The sequence below is a fragment of the Dermacentor silvarum genome, chromosome 1 (genome assembly GCF_013339745.2).
Source record: "Dermacentor silvarum isolate Dsil-2018 chromosome 1, BIME_Dsil_1.4, whole genome shotgun sequence".
In the NCBI taxonomy this organism is placed as follows: Eukaryota; Metazoa; Arthropoda; class Arachnida; order Ixodida; family Ixodidae; genus Dermacentor; species Dermacentor silvarum.
The window spans coordinates 204492799-204512928 of NC_051154.1; the positions used below are offsets into that span (position 1 = coordinate 204492799).

The window sequence follows — 20130 nt, forward strand, 5'->3', positions numbered from 1 at the left end:
GTCAGGGAAGACGTCATTCCTGCCGAGGCAGATGAACACTTGCGCTCGCTGAACTTGGCTGAACGCTTATCTTAGCAACAGGCAGCAATATCCTCCTAGGACCCCTTGTACAGTACATTGCACATTGCCTTCTACATTTTTGATAAATTCCCTCGCAAGTGATTACTCAAAATATTCATTCTGGGTATAAAGTACCATGCATGTGTAATTGTAAAGAAGTGGTTTACTCATATTCTTGTCATCCGCTTTTGAGGAATTTGACACTCAATTGATCTAGACCTCTGTGTCGTCCCAGACGGCCGAAAGCAATCTTGAGGTGTGTTTCGAAATCACTGAGATTGTGTGAAAATACTGGACGCGCCAGCAACACGGCAATGTACTACACGTAGTTCTATCTTCATCTCTGCGTTTAAGCAATGAAATGCAGTTTTTACCATAGCAAACATGAAGAGATGAGATGTTCACGTATATGGAGACGCAGTTTTTGGCATCTCAACGTGGTATTTATATTTTAAAAATTGTTTTTCAAGTTAAAAAAAAACAATAGACAATAAAGACCACCTTGAAGAGCGATTATATCACATAGTTGTGTTCGGGTCTCAGGAGGATATATTATTTTCATAGATTACCCGTCAAGCGTGCTTCCAGTTGACTCTGGCGTCCGACAAGGCTCTGTGCTTGGGCCATTACTTTTCTTAATATTTATTAATGACATTGTACGCGATATACCCGTTAACATAAATCTGTTCGCTGATGACTGTGTGCTGTAGTCCACTGCCAAAACTTCTGCCGATCAGCTAATACTAAACCAGGCCTTTCAGAAAGTGTGTGCATGGTGTGAAGTCTGGCAAATGTCCATTAACGTTAATTAAACAGTCTTTATGAAACTTACGAGAAAGAAGAACCCTGTCACTTTCGTATATTTTGCTAATAATATGTACCTCTCTGAAGGTAAAGATTATAAGTATTTAGGTGTTTTGATTAGCAATAACCTTAATTAGACTAGACATATATTGACCTCGTAACCAGCAATGCATGCCGTAAGCTGTACTTCCTTCGAAGAGCTCTTAAGCTGACTACACCTCAAATCCGTCTGCTGGCATACAAGACAGTTATAATGCCAACACTTGTTTATGCGGCGATTGTTTGGGACCCATCATCATCATCATCATCATCATCATCATCATCATCATCATCATCATCATCATCATCATCATCATCATCATCATCATCTTTTATGTCCACTGCAGGACGAAGGCCTCTCCCTGCCATCTCCAATTACCCCTGTCTTGCGCTAGCGTATTCCAACTTGCGCCTGCAAATTTCCTAACTTCATCATCCCATCTGGTTTTCTGCCGACCTCGACTGCACTTCCCTTCTCTTGGTATCCATTCTGTAACCCTAATGGTCCACCGGTTATCCATCCTACGCATTACATGGCCTGCCCAACTCCACTTATTCCGCGTAATGTCAACTAGAATATCGGCTATCCCCGTTTGTTCTCTGATCCACACCGCTCTCTTCCTGTCTCTTAACGTTAGTCCTAAGATTTTTCGTTCCATCGCTCTTTGTGCGGTCCTTAACTTGTTCTCGAGCTTCTTTGTTGACCTCCAAGTTTCTGCCCCATATGTTAGCACCGGTAGAATGGAATGATTGTACACTTTTCTATTCAACGACAGTGGTAAGCTCCCAGTCAGGATTTGGTAATGCCTGCCGTATGCACTCCAACCCAATTTTATTCTTCTGTAAATTTCTTTCTCGTCATCAGGGTCTCCTGTGAGTAATTGACCTAGATAAACGTACTCCTTAACAGACTCTAGAGGCTGACTGGCGATCCTGAATGCTTTGTTCTCTTGCCAGGCTATTGAACATTATCTTTGTCTTCTGCATATTCATCTTAACCCAATTCTTACACTTTCTCGATTAAGGTCCTCAATCATTTGTTGTAATTCGTCTCCATTGTTGCTGAATAGGACAATGTCATCTGCAAACCGAAGGTTGCTGAGATATTCGCCGTTGATCCTCACTCCTAAGCCTCCCCAGTCTAAGAGCTTGAATACTTCTTCTAAGCATGCAGTGAATAGCATTGGAGAGATTGTGTCTCCTTGCCTGAGCCCTTTCTTGATAGGTAACTTTCTACTTTTCTTGTGGAGAACCAAGGTAGCTGTGGAATCCTTGTAGATGTTTGCTAAGGTATTCACGTATGCCTCCTGTACTCCTTGATTACGCAATGCCTCTATCACTGCTGGTATCTCTACTGAATCAAATGCCTTTTCATAATCTATGAAAGCCATGTAGAGAGGTTGATTATACTCCGCAGATTTCTCGATTACCTGATTTATGACATGGATATGATCCATCGTAGAATATCCCTTCCTGAAGCCAGCCTGTTCTCTTGGTTGGCTGAAGTCAAGTGTTTCCCAGATTCTATTGAAAATTATCTTGGTGAATAATTTATACAATACTGAAAGCAAGCTAATGGGTCTATAATTCTTCAGTTCTTTAACGTCTTCCTTCTCATGGATTAGTATAATGTTGGCGTTGTTCCAGCTATCTGGTACACATGAAGTTGTGAGGCATTGCGTATAAGGGGCCGCAAGCTTTTCAAGCATGATATCTCCTCCATCTTTGAATAAATCTACTGTTATTCCATCTTCTCCAGCAGCTTTTCCCCTGGTCATGTCTTTCAAGGCCCTTCTAACTTCAGCGCTAGTTATAGAAGGAGCCTCTGTATCCGGTTCATCACTATTTTGAATGAAAGTAGCTTGGCTGTTTTGGGCACTGTACAGGTCAGTATAGAATTCTTCCGATGCTTTTACTATGTCGTCGAAATTGCTGATGATATTACCATGCTTATCTTTCAGTGCATACATCTTGCCTTGTCCTATGCCAAGCTTTCTTCTTACTGATTTAATGCTGCGTCCATATTTTACGGCTTCCTCAATCTTTCCCACGTTATAATTTCGATTATCCCTTACTTTTTTCTTGTTAATTAGTTTTGACAGTTCAGCGAATTCTATCTGATCTCTTGAGTTGGACATTTTCATCTTCTATCGTTTCTTTATTAGGTCCTTTGTTTCTTGGGAGAGCTTACCTACTGGTTGCCTTGGTGCCCTACCTCCCACTTCAATTGCTGCTTCTGAGATCAACCTAGTTACGGTTTCATTCATTACCTCTATGTAGTCTTTATCTTCCTTTTCTAAAGCTGCATATTTGTTTGCAAGCACCAGCCTGAATTGGTCTGCTTTTATCCTTACTGCCTCTAGGTTGGCCTGTTTCCCCTTGACTAATTTCACTCTCTCTCTCTTCAAATTGAGAGAAATCCTAGACCTCACTAACCTATGGTCACTGCACTTAACCTTACCTAACACTTCTACATCCTGCACTATGCTTGGATCGGCAGAGAGTATGAAATCTATTTCATTCCTTGTTTCTCCATTAGGGCTTTTCCAGGTCCACTTCCTGTTGCTGCGCTTCCTGAAGAAGGTATTCATTATTCGGAGCCTATTCCTTTCCGCGAATTCTACCAACATCTCTCCTCTAGTGTTCCTAGAATCGATGCCGTAGTTGCCAATTGCTTGCTCGCCAGCCTGCTTTCCCCCCACTTTTGCATTGAAGTCGCGCATGTCTACAGTATACCGAGTTTGCACTTTTCTCATTGCTAATTCAACATCTTCATAACACTGTTCTATTTCTTCATCGTCGTGACTGTAGGTTGGGGCGTAGGCTTGTACTACCTCCATTTTGTACCTCCTATTCAGCTTTATTACGACGACTGCTACCCTCTCATTAGCGCTGTAGAATTAATCAATGCTGCCCGCTATGTTGTTATGCACTCGAAATCCTACCCCGGATTCTTTCTTATCTGGAAGACCTCTGTAGCAGAGGACGTGGCCGTTAGTCAGCACTGTGTAAGCCTCACCAGTTCTAACCTCACTAAGGCCAATAATATCCCAGGAAATGCCTGATAATTCTTCAAATAGTCCTGCTAAGCTACCCTCACTCGAGAGGGTGCGCGTGTTGAACGTTGCCAGGCTCAGTTTCCATTGGCGGCCTGTCTTGACCCAGAGATTCTTAGCACCCTCTGCCGCGTAGCAGGTCTGACCGCCGCCTTGGTCAGGTGCTCCGCAGCCACTGGGAACTGAGGGCCTTGGGTTAATTGTCGGAGTCATGAGGGAGGTAGTGGCCGAATACTGCACCAGGGAGGCCAATTCCTGTTCTGGTGAGGGAGTGACTTTGATGAAGCTTAGTGGGCCTTCCTAGTTTGGTTGCACCTGAACTAGTTTAGACCCACGAGCTCTCGGCGATATATTTTTTTTATTGCCGGTGTCAGGCACCACTCCATGCCTGAAAATGTGGTGGACTGGAGTAGGATTCAAACTTACGACCTTCAGATTTGAAGCCGGGTATTCTACCTCTGCTCCACGCCACCACCCAACCCATACACAAAAACAAATATTGACAAAATAGAAAGAGTGCAAAAAAGGCTGTTCGTTTTGTGTTTAATAGTTTCGGTTGCACATCAATAACTGATCTATTGTCGAAAACCAGTCTACAAACCTTAAGCCAGAGAAACCGCTGTTCACGTTTGAAGTTTCTTTATGGAGTAATTAAGGGCACTGTAACATCGACACGACGGAATTGATTAATTTCTCATCTGGATATGCCACTATGCAACGCCATGATCTATCAATAACACCATTAACTACTAGAAGTGATTGTTTTTGATATTCATTTTTTCCGAGAACTATTAGCGAGTGGAATAACTGAACTAATCATTCTATGTCAATCATTCAAACCACATATTTTGTGTCTAGTTTTGAGTGACTGCATTGCATATTTTGTAGCGTTATCAGGTTTACGTGAAACCTATATTGTTTGACTATCTGTGCAAATTTTGTTGACTATTGTATTTTGTAAACCGCCCTGCTAAAATCCCCAGAGAGGAGATTGCAGTATAAGTAAATAAATAAATAAATAAATAAATAAATAAATAAATAAATAAATAAATAAATAAATAAATAAATAAATAAATAAATAAATAAATAAATGGAAACACATGCACTAAAGAACAATAATACAGATGAAGCAATTTAGAATTACAATGCTAGACATTTACTTGTCTATTCCTAGTTAACAAGGTGTTCACCACTGGCGAACACGTTAACTATAATAGAAAAAAAAACGAATTCGGGCCGAACTCATCTACGATGACTATCAAAATATGCGTCATGTACTGTCATGTACTCCAAGTCATGTACTCCAGCCAGGGTCCACTCTGGCACTTCTCTTTGGACACGCTGTGCCGTCTAGCGGCGTGCCTGACAAGTCTGGGCGTGGCCTCTGAGATGTGTAGCGTGCTGGTGTGTGTGAATGGTGAGGACTAGTATCGCCCTACCCGCGGCATTCGTAGCGCAGCGCGCAAGAGTAGGACTGCTGTAGTTGAGGAACCCGTGTGACGCGTGTTCAATTGCACCCAGCACCGGATGAATTTTAAAGCGTTGTTTTTCACTGTAAAGCTCCACGAACGATGTGAGACCCAAAATTTTAGACTGCACTACCTTCGGGATCCGCCCATATTTTTGGTTAGATAGACAGCCGGAAAGAAATCTGGTCTGACAATGACAAGAATGCTATTCGCAATAAAATTCAGCCAGACGGCATCTCACAATGACCGACGTTACTGCGATTAGCATTCAAGCAATGCAGCGACACACCGTATAGCGAAGAAACCTTTATTTGCAACCTGGAGTGTTCATTCTGAAATTTCTATCGCTTAGGGTTCAAAGAAAGGTTCAATAAATGCGGCCTCCCAACTACAGCCAGTTTTGTCCCGCTGGCACTGTAGAATTGGAGTTCAACATATCTAACTTCGAATGAACTACAGTGCGATTGCACAGGCTTCTTTTTCAAGCGTAAAACTTTAATTTTAATTGTCAGCCAGAAGAGCCCGCGTTGTCACTTTTATCAGTTAGTTGCTGCCGTGCGACGCAATACGTATACGTGCCAAGCGTCTCAATGCACTGGCTTGCACGATCGAAGCTGATCAGGGTTTTATGTAGGATTTCAAGGCCTGAGTCCATGGTCTAATACGGGGAGCATCGGACATGTTTTTCCTTTTTTGTTTCACGCGCGAGAGCGACCTTTCAGGGGCTAGAGAGCAGACAGCAGCAGCACGCCAATCCCGCTAGAATGCTAATCAATGCATTGAAATGCATTAAATGCAATAAATGCAATAAAAGACATCACTACGGTTTTGCGCGCATGGAATGGAGCGCTTTCAGCCATGTTTCCTAAGAACTACGCCCGCAAAGACCGTCTGCCTTCAGCATCCAGCGTATAAGCCAAATAGGCAAGTCAGAACTGCGAAGGCGGAAATGACACTATGCTCGCAAATAACAAACGACTGCCCAGCGCCAACAGAGTCACTCCGCACTGCTCGTTTTACGTCCTACATGCGAGTATCCATTGTTTAAAACACACTTAACAGCACTGCGAGCGAGGAATGGTAATAGAGAGGGACGTAATTTTATTTATTTCGTATGATTCCTTCACAACCGGATATATATATATATATATATATATATATATATATATATATATATATATATATATATATATATATATATATACAGGGTGTTTCAGCGAATACTTTCAACAATTCCTAAAGGTTGCCTGTGGCATATAGCACAATTCTAGTTCGTGAGCTGGTCTACTCGAAGAGGCGTACATTACTTGCACAAAAAATTGAAATGCATAATCGACTAATCAAGAAAAATTCACACATATATATATATATATATATATATATATATATATATTAGATACGATACCTTTCATAGTAGTTTAAGCATATTTCCTTCTTGAGCAAAGTTTGGAAGGTATACCGCAGGAGATTGTGAAAGAAACTTGGACAAGAACTTTACCTTCATGAATAGGAATGACATAAAGGGAAATGCATATGTTGGCTGTCTTTCTCCACTATCATTTTCACCGGCGGCAAAGCGTAACTGGCACGAGATCATGCCGTATTGTTGTCTGCTACGGCTTTTGTTTCATGAAGCAAACAAAAAATAAAAAGCAATACAGCAAGGTGGCATCAATAGGATACAGGCCACACGTTCAATTGCAACAATGATACCCTATGGGGCGTAGCGAAAGCAAGCACACTTGCATGCACGCGAAATGGAGACGTAGTTATTATAACCGACCTTGTGCCCAACCAAGGGGGACCTTCCACGTGGATGTGTGCTAAGCAAAGTCACGGAAACGCCTACACGTATTTCGCCCACGCGTGCGCTTGCGATAGGGAAAACGCCCGGAAGTCATGCACAGTGGACTATACTAAGGTTAAATTCTGCTAGCCGCCGACTTCATACCAATGAGGCACTTAAACGTCTTATTGGGAGAGTTGGTTCGTGATATGAAGACACGCATGCACTCAAGGATGCAATCTTTATGTAGTACTCGTTACCTGCTTCATTTATTTTGCTTCATCCAATCACATTTGATGATTTTGGGAACCGACCGAGGGGGTTTGCAAGTGATCTAAAAAATAAAAAGCTCGAAACCATTTCAGGAAAGGGATGGGGGCTCTTCTGGGGAGATTACTGTCCGGTGTTTAGCAAAAATGGGTCTGTTCAGCCAGAATTTTTGTTCACTTAAGACCAAACCGGCAAATTTGAAGAGTTCTTTCTGCCCAGTCACTCTGATACTACTGCGGGTCAATTTCTATGTAGATGATAAGCTTGTCAATCGTTCTCTTGCTAGCCATTTTATAGAAATAGAGAAAAGTGTACAATAAAAGACAACCAAACAAACAAACAAGCGTGAAAGAAACAGGCGCCAACGTTCTAAGTCTGACTTTATACGCCTCCTGGTTCGTGCTGTTTATTTGCTCATGTTTATCAGGTCATTCCCGTTATATCCCATAATTTTGTTCCTGATAGGCAACTATTGTTATTGTTACGGCTCTTTATGAAATTAAGCAAATAGTATAACGGTCTCAAAGTGCAGGAGACCTCTTAAAATGTGCGCACTTTTCAAGATATAAATGACGCTTCTGAGGCTTAAGTGGAAATTTCAGCTAGGGGTTTCCTATATAAGTACACAGGCAAGGAGAAATGGCAAAAATGGAGAAATAAAAACATTGCAACAAATTCACATAAGCTGTAAATTATTGTACTAAATTTGTCCACTTCAGATGCTCTAACAGATACAGCTTACAGAACTGCGATATCTGTTTTTGCTGCAGAGCTACTAATTTGTAAACTTCGTGCTTCTATTTCTTTCAAACTTACCAATTTTCGGCAAATTTTATTAAAACATTCAGGCTCTAATCAAAATTCTTTGATCTGCAGTCCCTAGAATTGAACTTACTCTCTCAATTTCACCAGATTTCATAAAATTGGCCCAGGGGTTATCCCAGCAAAGCGCTTCTGCGTTTTACATGTATTTGAATCGGCGGTATCGGAGTTGGGCCCGAGCTAAAGCTTCCTCTTGAAGAAGCAGGACTAGAATTCTTTTATGTTCAGTACACTAAAGTCAGAAATTTATCTATGGATGATGAATGTTTACCGGCCCTGTTGATATTGGAAGAAATAGAAACATGACGGACTTGTATGCATACGCTGAACAATCTCATACATCTTCCTGTATCGGTTTGTGATCGTTTGCAGAAAAAAGTCTTTCCAAAGATTTATGCCTATTTTCAGCAACAAAACTATAAATTTTAAGCGTGTTTAGATCAAGGCCCAAGTTTTGTTTTGAAATGGAGGAAGTCAAGATGGCAGCCATCATATTTTCGTGCAGTGACGGCAACAAGACGTTCTGCTTTTTAATTTAGGCTTCTAAGCTCCGGTGTCCATGTATAGCGCAATAATTACTGCACAAGCACAACGTGTCAGACGGAGGTGGTACTTACCGAACAGTATGCCAAACGCAGCCAGACGTACAATCGGCAGCACGTCGAAGAAATCCGTTCCCATGGCGTCGAGCCTGCGCACCATTTCTCGAGCTCTGCGATTCATGATGGGCGCGTAATCGTCCAGCACCCGAAAGTGGAAGGCAGGACTAATGACCTTGCGTCTGCTTCGCCACTTGCCTTTTTCACTGCGGTCAATGACACACAAACAACAATGCAAACACAAGTGTTTTTATCAGTGGCTGTTAGTTTAGATTCCCATAATGCAATGAGCGTCTGGAGGGCACCAAGTCAAGCCTCCATCTAAAAGTTTGGCAGACTCAATTGTTGATTTCTACATAATGTGGAGCATTCACAATTTGTAGAGAACGGAAAAGAATGGTTCGCATTAATATACACAGCGAAACATAAGGCAATCTTTCCCGCACTTGAAACAATAAGCCACAGAAAAGGAAGATACTGTATATCAACTTAGAAAGAAAAGCTTCAAATTCTTCGGTCTTCGTTGTATCCGCTGCGTGGATTATTAACTTCTAATGGGTCAAAACAACGAAAGCTATGTAACGTAGCTAGATACTTCTGTAAGCCCATGGAGCAATTGCAATACGAAGACACAATGACCCATTCACTTGCACTAACCCATCATAGCCCCGCCCCCTCCCATTCAGCATACTAAGTGCAGGGCATGCTTCCCGAAATTTGTTTCATAAAAATTTTAAGGTAATTTTTAATGCAACAGAGACTGTAATATGACTGCCTAAGAAAGGGGGAGAAGGGGGCGGGGCGGTAAACAAAGTTTGAAATGTCAAACTTTCAGTCAAGGCGTCCGCCTATGCATTAGGCGTCCGCCAGGCGTCCAATGCATTCAGTTTAATCCACTGTGGCCATAACAAGGCTTGAACAAGTATTCGCCCTGTGCTTAGTATTTCCAAGAAAATGATACGTATTGTTTTGTCACCTAACTATAGCTTCGTGGCATGAACATAGTTAGCAGGAACTGTATAATGTTATTGACAAATTACGGCTGCCAGCAGGTAACTAGTATCTCAACCGCGTCACTCTTCAGCGGTCGGTCTAAATAACAGCCGCAATCAAGGTTTTTCGAGAGCAATTGTACGGTACGGTACGAGCAAAACGAGGAGAGTGGATACACTTACATCATCAGTATGCCATTTCCGATCCATGGCTTCATCATCTCGTAGAGAAATGCTTTGTTCAAGTTTTGACTGTTGGTTAAAACAGCCTGAAAAAAAAGGGGCGAGAAGTTGTCAATCTTGTATTGACGCCATTATCATAACAGGTAGGTAAAAAAATTGCCTCCTTACTTCGATTGATTTTGGCGTCGTAGCTATCAGGAAGGGTTGTGGACCGTAGTAAGCAACTGTGACTTCCTGGTCGTATATTGTCTTGAACATGCAGTCAAAATAGTTGAATATTTCTGCGATTGATGCACAAAAGACAGATGAAATCTAACTGGCGATACAATTTTTGAGCAATCGGGCTCAACAAAAGTAGTTTGCACAAACCTTTTAAATATCAGAGACCTGCTCTACAACCCGCTTAAAAAATATATTGTGAAGATTGCTGAACGAAAGAACTTTAGAACTTTAGATGAAATGTAGGTTTTTGTCATACACATCATTTATTCACCAGCTCCTGAAGGAGGGAAGATTCCATGGGAGACAAATGGCATCATAAAAACCACTGTTTCTTTCAGACACTTTTGATATGGCCTTCTTTGGTATAGAGGCCGTAACGAGGCGGTAAATTTCGAAGTCATTTGACACACACACACACACGCACACACACGCACGCACGCACACACGCGCGCGCACACACACACACACACACAGACACGCACGCACGCACGCACGCACGCACACGCACACGCACACACACACACACACACACACACACACACACACACACACACACACACACACACACACACACACACACACACACACACACACACACACACACACACACACACACACACACAACAGCAATTTCCAGCCAATTCTGATGTTAGACATATAATTACCGAAGGTTGCCGTCCTATGGAGAAGAGCACTAGTCAACGAAAAGCTTTGTGTATTCGACCTCCTGAACTGTATTGCCGCTCAAGATAAAAGCACTGGCAGGTTTCAAAGGAAAAAAAACTGGCTGATGATCACTACAATACATAGCCGCAAATGCCGCATGAAAGCGCTGTAGAATTTCCCGCATCTCCTAATAATCTATGAAATATACAAACGGCTCGTACCAAAACTACAATAGAGAATATTAGAACATTCGTGATCTGTCAACACAAAGTATAAGAGTTGCGAAAGCACACAAACATTTTGAGGAAATACTGGAAAAGAAAAAGTAAGACAGTTTGAACAGCCACGGAAATTTGATCGGAAGAAAAGGAAACAGATCGCAAGTTAAGGTATGAAATGCGAATGCCAGTGCAAGGCTATATACGTTGCGAAGAAACCTTTGAATATGCGCACGACCAATGCGTGTGGCAATATAAGGGATAGTTGTAACGCTATACTTAAGTTCAGGTCTTTAGTGGGATGCAAGTCGTTAGTGGTAAAATGAGAACACTGACAGGTTTTGTAACTATATTTTGCACCTTCGTGTCTTAGCAATTCAGACTTATTTATGTTAAACTGTTAATACCTGCTGTTTATGTGCTAAAATATGAAAAAAAAATAAGTTAACTCAAGGACCGGCTGTCCTACTTACATAAACACAGTTCACTATACGAAAGGCTGAAATACTGTGTTTGTATTTTTTTAATTTATAAACTTCTTACCTTACCCGACCGTGCAACACATTGGCATTTATCCATTACTGCACAAGTAGGTGATTCACCGATCATGAAAACAAATTTTGCAATGTTTCTTAGGCGGACATAATTCTGGACAGGCAGGTTACTGCCTTTTTTGAATTGAAATAAATTAGAATAGTTTACTTATCGAAAGATATATGTATACTACGTGTAATTTTGGACACATTTATACTACGATGAGGGCACTTATATTACGTTGCGAAGACTAACACTCAAACCAAGATGTTTCGATTTGTCAGCGCAATGAAACTACCATTGAGTATCATCGGAGTATGGCTCTCATGGTCGGATAACACACTTGCGTGCTGCAGAATCCATTGGCACCTATTATTAAGAAACATTGGGCTTAAACTATAACAAAAAAACTGACTAAGATAAAGATATACGGATCCCACGAGCTTGGGGAATCAGCTTAATTGAAGCTTTCACTGGTGTTTACGAAGAAGGTTGTTCTTATTTAGCGACCATTGGCAAGTATAGAGAACACCACCAAGTTTGACACATTTTCACTGGGAAACGCCTCGCGCAACGTAAACTTGTGTCGCTGGAACATGCGGATCCCTCGCATGGCGACGACGGCATGACGACCATGGAATGACAAAGCTAGAGTGATAGAGATGACAATGATGGAACGACCACAACGGCGTCACAACGAGGCTATGACCATGAGTGCTTGACGACAAATTTATGACGACGAGGCAATGACGACGATGGCGAGATGACGAAAAGACGACGTTAGCGCGATGACGATACTATGACGATGACGTAATGATTACGGCGTAACGGCGGCAGCGTGATGCTGACGAAATGAAAAATGCAGTGTAGACGATCAAGTGACGACGACGGCACGACTACGACAGCATGACGACGATGGTGGGGTATGTTGAAGCTCTCAGGTCAGCGCTTACGTACATCATTTGCTACCCGCGGGTCGCCTCGATTTGCACGACATCCGGTGCCGCTTTGCCGTATGTCTGGGACCGACCAATTGTGCAAGACAGCAAGCAGCAGCCAGGGGTACTATGCAGGATGCCCCGAGTTTCTCGCTCGCCTAAGTTTGCTCGATGACAGTCTGTGAACAAAGATAGCGCGGAACGCGTGAAAACAGCAGACAATAAAATGTCGAGATGAAGCTACGTATGTCAACACGAGCGCACCCCAAACACAGAAGACTGGGAAATGTTACGCGCCAGCGCCGCTTATTGTTGTCAACGCAATATCACAACACTGTGACTGTCCCGATATCTATCTGCACATTCAGCGCAAGCCGCTTTCCACGCCTTTTCGGGTAACATCACGAGCGTGTCACCTCTTTCGGACATCATCTGTCTATCCACCATTTTCTCGTAGTGCAACGCAATATTTATTAAATTAAAAATTAAATTATGGGGTTTTACGTGCCAAAACCACGATCTGATTATGAGGCACGCCGTAGTGGGGGAATCCGGAAATTTGGACTACCTGGGGTTCTTTAACGTGCACCTAAATCTAAGTACACGGGCGTTTTCGCATTTCGCCCCCATCGAAATGCGGCCGCGGCCGGGATATGTAATCGATTGCGAATGATTTTAAAGCAGACTTAGTGCGGATCTTGTACATTTTGAAATGCTTATAAACTTAAAGTGCGCAATGAAATACATTAAAAAACTTTTTATCTTCAGCTTACTTGCACATAGTGGAACGATGAACAAATGAAAGAAGGCGCCGGCGATTTAACCACGCCACTCCTACTTCTACGGCCGCCCGTGAGGTAACGCCCAAGGGATGATAACCCTAGAGTGAATCTAGATAAGGCCGTGAAACTGGAGGCGTGCCGAGGGTTGAAATTTGTGTCTTGATACAATCAGCTAATTCATCTGAGGGTATCGCCAGAGCTCGCGGAGATCCCGAACTTTGCCAAACTTGGGCCTTCCTGCATACCATTCCAGCACCAGAAAAGTGGGGGGAATAAGCAAGGAAAGTTTGGTTTAAGAAATATAAAGCTCTGAATGAAGTAGATGTTGAGACACGGGACTGCAGATCAAATTATCTCTAGCCTGTAAAGATACATTGAAGACTGTTGAGCCATTATGTACAGAAGCTATGGCATGAAGCCAGTACAGATGGAAATGCAAGGTCACCTTGCTTAATACTTGTAGATAATGAGTAATACCATGCACTTTTGCTGAATTTACTACATATGGAATGGTAAAATTTAAGTGAAGTGTGGAAAGAAGCACGTAAAACAAGGTTGTGGGCACAGTGAATGCAAAATCCGTATGGTATCGTGCCCATGGACTGCTTGACAGAAACTCGAACATTTATATGATGCGAGCACCCCATTAGCTCCACAGAAAGAGCCCAGAAACAGACATAAGACTCGTCGACTGTCGGGCCAGTTGGTGCATCAGGTTGTGTTGCTGAGTGGAATAAAAGCGGAAGGAAACGATGTGGACTGGACAGACAGTTGCTAAATAAAAACGCATGCGAAGAACTCAAGGAGTAAGCGTAACAAGAAATTCACTACAGAGTACCACCACTTTAATACTATGTAGACTTACACGTAACAAATTACATTAAAAAATTACTTGTAATCAATAACATTTTTGGTAGCTTTGTATTTATGTATTACTTTCTTTACTCGGTAACGCTTACCATAATTCCCTTACTTTCTTCCATAACATGTAATCAGTTACTTTCGTGACGGAACCCGTAAGAGGCGACGCAGCTTTTAGCACTTGAATTTGGCGGTAACTACAGTAGAACGTCCGTGGTCGTGTTATGCAGCAGCCTCGTGGATGCGCATGTTCAGACAGGCAAGCCTGGGCGTCAGTATTTCTTTCCTTATCTTAACGCTCTACCAGATTTTGGCGGATGATTTGAGCCGGCGCTGCTCTGCCTCGATAGCAATGGCTGCTTCGGCTGTTGATGCCAGAAAATCACCTATGGACGATTTTTTTTCAGATTTTCATTGACCTACCGGGATCGCCTTCTCCGAGCCCCAGCAACAGTGAAGCCTTGCGTGTCATAGAGAACTCAGACGCGAGCATCGCGGCATTGAGCAACCAGAATCTTGTACGCAATGTGTTCGTACGGTGCAGCACCTCTCTTCCCTCCAGCGTGCACATCGAGTGAGTTTTCAATCTCGCTGCTGGTGTCGTCACCAGAAAACGAGGAGAGATGACCGACGAAAATTGGGAGAAGCAAATGTTAGTGAAGATATACAACTACGTGTGAAGTGCTGCATAGGAGGCACTGAAAGAGCCAGGCCAGTTACTTCTGTTTACTGTATTTGTGCGATGTTAATAAACGATGGGAGGAAAGTAACTTAAATGTGGTCGATTAAATTTTAGTAAATTCTCAATCACTTTCATGGGCAGTAATTGGTCACAGTAATCAATTGCATTTTTTGAATGAAGTAATTGTAATAGTAATTGGTTACTTTTTTTGTCTGTAACGCGTACAAGTGCGACTATACCCATCTTATTAAAATATAAGATCAGCGGCCGAATTCACAAAGCTTTTCGCTGGTGAGTGCTTTTTTTCATTCGCGGGTCACATTCGTTAACATGTCCGGCATCATTATTGGCTGGCACCTGATGTTACGAACAGTGCTAGCATAAACATTTTCTTGTGAATATGGGTACAGAAAAGTAGGTAAGAGGGACAGAAGACTTTGTTACTCTGTATGTTTAAAAGACAGATTTCGGCTTGCTTGTCGCCATGCCATAGAAAGAGAACGAACATTTTATTGGGTGCCTTAGTCACTGCAATGTCAATGCTGCCGCGAACGTTGCTGTAGGTCTTGTTTTGATACTCTTGTTTTTACAGGTACTGTTTGGTACGACATTCTACAATTTGTAGTTAACTGAGCATTCTTGCTTCCCAACAATAGTTGGAGGAATTGATAAGCCACGACGCTTACTTTTTCGTTTAGGATCACCTACGAAGAAACTAACAAGAGTGCGCAATGACCAACGAAACTGCTTCGCAGGCTGCCTTTAAGTTATTGTGACTCAACAAGGTCTTAAACGGGGTTTCAGTTGAAGACTACTCCTAGCTATGCACGAAAGTATAATAGAAAATTTGGGTTCATTTAGCGTTAAGGCAAAGGTTAACGGTGCGAAAAACCCCACGTGGAATTAGGAGATTTTTATTGGAACGGTAATTCTAAGGAAAGGGGTGTAATTGTACTCCTAGTGACGCCATTTGCTTCGGGAACCGTGTGGATAGGTAGCGTGGAAGCCATGCAGGTTCCATTTACAATTTTGGCGCTGTTCAGAAGGGTGATAGCCTGTTTCATTCGGTTCTTATACACATTTGAACTACAAAGAGGTAATTAGAACCAGATGTTGCTTGCTGCTTGAAACATTACCTGTCTATTCTTTTTTTTTTATCCGGCCCCGGCCACGAATGAAGAGATTGTAAACTTTTTTTTCTTCAACTTGCGTTTCATTCATGTCAATGCCACTGTTGGTAGTTTGAAAATGCAAGATTTCGAATAGTAGCTGTCCGATTTAGTGACCTGATTGACCTGGAGGAAACACTAGGAGTTCTAAATTTTCCAAAATTGTGCACATATGCACGTATCACAGACTGTACATAACACATTTGAGCATTGTTAATAAAGGTTGAGAGGAAATAACGTGAACTAATCAGTTAAGTTTTACTAATTGCTCAAATACTTTCATGGAGCCGTAACTGGTCAGAGTAATGAATAATATCTTTAAATGATTTGATTGTAATTGTAATCCCTTACTTTTTTTCTTTATCGCGTACAAGTATACGGCAAGTACTGATTGCGAGGACAGCGAACCGACGAATAGAGTGTTTAAGCATAACATAACACGATATCTGCTACGGCGATCCGCACCTGCAAGGGACCATCAGCGCACGCGCATATGCTGTGGTGCACGGTGCACCTGACCCTTTGGAGCTGGTCTTCGCGCCACGATAAAGCGTTTGAATGTTATGCACGAGATCTAGTCCCAGCCTCAGCAGTAAGTGTGCTGGGGCGGTATTCTGTACAGTGCCAAATTCCACCATATTGTCGAATTTACTATCTTGTCAGCCCTGACTGGCTCACAGGGAAGCTGCGTCCCTTTTTGATTGACTCGAGACACCTAACATGATGGAACTTGACAACATGGCGTAATTTGAGTGTCAATAATAACACTTTCAATCCTCTTAAAGAGCACACACAATGAGAAACCCGGCGCGCTCGTGGGATTGCTTTCTACGCCACATTTCGGGAACCGAGCAACCACGTGGCGCGGCCGTCCAAGTACGGACAAAAAGAGGTGAAAGTTCACCACTCTTTATTTATTTATACATTTTAAACTCTATTTCACGAGGAACTCACTGCACGTCCACGTAGTGAACCCTCGACTGTGGTAAACGTGCTAACCCTGGCTGCGCGACCTTTCTTCACCTGTACGGTGTAGATAACGGCCGTTTTGATTCTACGATACAAGCAATAAAAACGACTGCTTTATATATATCTCACCACAAAATAGGACTGCCGGCTCTCACATCGCTCTTGCAAAAAATCAAAAGGGCATTGCACAGTTTCTGAAGTCAGCCGGCGTGAGTAACCGTCTGTGTCACAGCACTGAGCGTTCCAGTGTGCCTGCATTGACAGTGACGATTGTTATGCGAAGCAGCAACTTAAAAGCGAGAGAGAGTTGGTGACGCCACTTTCAAGAGGGAGAGATAGAGCGAGAGGAAAGGCAGGGTGGTTAATCAGAAGCAAATCTCCGGTTCGCTACCCTGCATGCGGGCTGGGGAAAAAGGGGGCTAGAAAGAAGGGAGGAGTAGAGAGAAAGAAAAATCAAATTCCCAGCAGCAGCTGCCGGGGAAACCATATATAGTGGTAAACCTTCGCTAGATAATAGCTCACTTTTAGCTTAATCAATTGCTTTACTTTCACGAACGGACCAAATCGTAACCTGGCATTGTTTGTTGGCTGATTATAAAGAAAAAAAAGAAACTAATAAGTACCTTGAAGTACGCGTCGTCACAGCATGGCGTAATTAGGAGTTCTTCATTCTTTCCCTTGAGAAACCATTTTTGTGGAGCCGCATTTGATCGTGCATAAACAAACATGCCATTTTTTTTTTACTTTTTCCGACTTCTCGGTTCGCACCGACGCTTCTATAAGGTAAAATATCAATTGCTTCGCTGCCGCGCCAAAGCGTGACCTCTTTCCTTTCCCGCCACGCGCACCGAGCTGGATGGATGGACGTATTTTACGGGCATCTCCTTGGAAAATGGCGTGGTAGCTGGAGACATTGAGCTCGCAAATTTTACAATTTTCTGGATTTATTCGTAGCCTTGAAGATCCCGGGTCTTCGTTAACAAACCAGCAAATTGAAATGTTTTATTGCCTTGAAAAAGTTATGTTCTTTTATTTTTCAGTCTGTGTGCTCGATGACTTTCACCGTATAATTCTCCAGTCGACTCTTACTGCCCCCCCCCCACTCCATTGCGATTCATTTATCTTTCCACTATACTTTATCATTAGAACCCAAGGATTCGGTCGGGAAAAACGACGTCCTCATTGGCCTCTTGATGGATACTGCGGCAGGCTAACAAAACATGTTCCAGGATTTCTGCGCTATTTCCACGCATAAGCCACAGACAAATGTTTCCCTGTAATTCCGCGTTTTCAGGTATTATTATATGGCTTCGAACAGTAGCCCACTCCCTTATGAAATATCATAAACGCTTTTTTGTTCATTCTTTTCTGGTCCATTTTCTTTTTAAACAAACATTCACCAAAGCTTTTTATTCAAACTTTGGCGAGTATTTGTTTGCTGTCAAGAAGAAAACGTATATCCCTCACCAGACGGTGTTCCGTCGAACCCTATACTTTTTTTCTGTTCGATATAGCTTCCTAGGCTGTTTATTCTCAACCGCACCTATCATGTATGCTGTTGATGCGTCTTTCATGTCCCGTTGAACACCCTTTTTCTCTGCCGCTGTCCATCTCCGTTAAAGAGCGATATTCACGGGTTAAATTGATTGTTATTTTCCACCCTGAGTCAACGACGTTTTTTTTTCTGTTTAGATACCCAAAATACCTCAGCTGCCCGACTATTCTCTTTCATATTTCTCAATTGATTGCAAAGCAGAATTTTGTCGGAGACTCCTGCACATTAAAGTTCCCCATTCCATGTGTCGTTGTAGTGCCTCGATTGTAGTTTTTATGTGCGCTTCTAGCCCTATTCTAGCAATAGCCCTTTGGTTAATCTTTGTTCGCGATCCCACTTATAATTGTCCCGATTGTACTTAGAGGCCACCTCGGTAGCGCGCACCACGGCAGGTACATGGCCTTCGAGATGGCGCTTGCAATTTCCATGGAGAATATCATGGAGACCATGGAGATTGACAAAATGAAATTATAAGGGAAAATCCGTACGATAACACGAAGGGAAGTGCCTTGCTATTTGAGGCTCGAGCTAGTTGCCTAATGACAAAAACAAACCGGAGCAAATATTCGCAATTAGATGAGGCATGTGTATGCTGCAGCAAATATCCGGAGACCACTCATCACATCCTAATGGAATGCGAAGGGATTCACCCAGCGAGACCATTAAGTAACGTACGACTTCCAGAAGTGCTTGCATTTAAAGTAGACGGAAGAATCAACCGGTCAGCAGTCGAGATAAGCAAGAGACGTTTAGAGTATTGTTGAAAAAAAGCAGGGAATAGACTGATACGATCGGATCCATTACAGGCATAGGCAGCGGTACAAGGCAGATAGAGAAGAATAAAGAGGTGTATACAAGAATGCTAGAAGGAAAAGCATTGATAGCATGCCTGAGTAACTCAACAAGGCTAAGTGACTATTTGTCCCCGCCCCGTTTCAGAGGGGATGCCAATAAATGATCAAATGATCATCATCATCGCCCGGTGGGCGTGGCGGCAAGTGAAACGGTTCACATGCGTTAAGACAGTTAGAGGGGCACTGAATAGGCTTATTAGGTGGAGCTGCATTAGTAAATTACGCTTCTGCAGTGAAAGAATGGTCGTCAGAGGAAGTTTGGTAAGAAAGAAAACATGCATAAGACGATTGGCGGTGCCATCCTGACATTTCGGCACCAGCTCGAAATGACGTCATAGATTTCAATAGCGTCTACTGGGGTCTGCTTAACTGACCATCGTTTAAGACAGGCTACCTTGCATTCAGAAGTATAACTACAGAATCAACGTAGCAAGTTTCACCTAATTTCCCTGCGCCCAAATGACCCAAATACGAGAGCAAACTTTAAAATCCGTGACGTGACACTGACATAATGACGCGGAGGATTCGGCACAAAATTTAAAAAAATTCGAGCTTCATTTGCTTCAATAATCATGAAAGTTTTCTCGCCAAATGAACGAA

At 42.6% G+C, this 20130-nt stretch overlaps 1 protein-coding gene across 1 annotated transcript in view; it reads right to left on the reverse strand.

The window, feature by feature from the left end:
• LOC119436669 (cytochrome P450 4V2) overlaps positions 1-20130 on the reverse strand; it is a 48287-nt gene that overhangs the window by 13555 nt on the left and 14602 nt on the right. Inside the window, exons 3-5 of the mRNA XM_037703627.2 lie at positions 10249-10361; positions 10081-10166; positions 8924-9111 (exon numbers count right to left, since the gene is read on the reverse strand). Of these exons, the coding sequence (XP_037559555.1) occupies positions 8924-9111; positions 10081-10166; positions 10249-10361 (387 nt within the window). The remainder of the gene's footprint in view (positions 1-8923; positions 9112-10080; positions 10167-10248; positions 10362-20130) is intronic.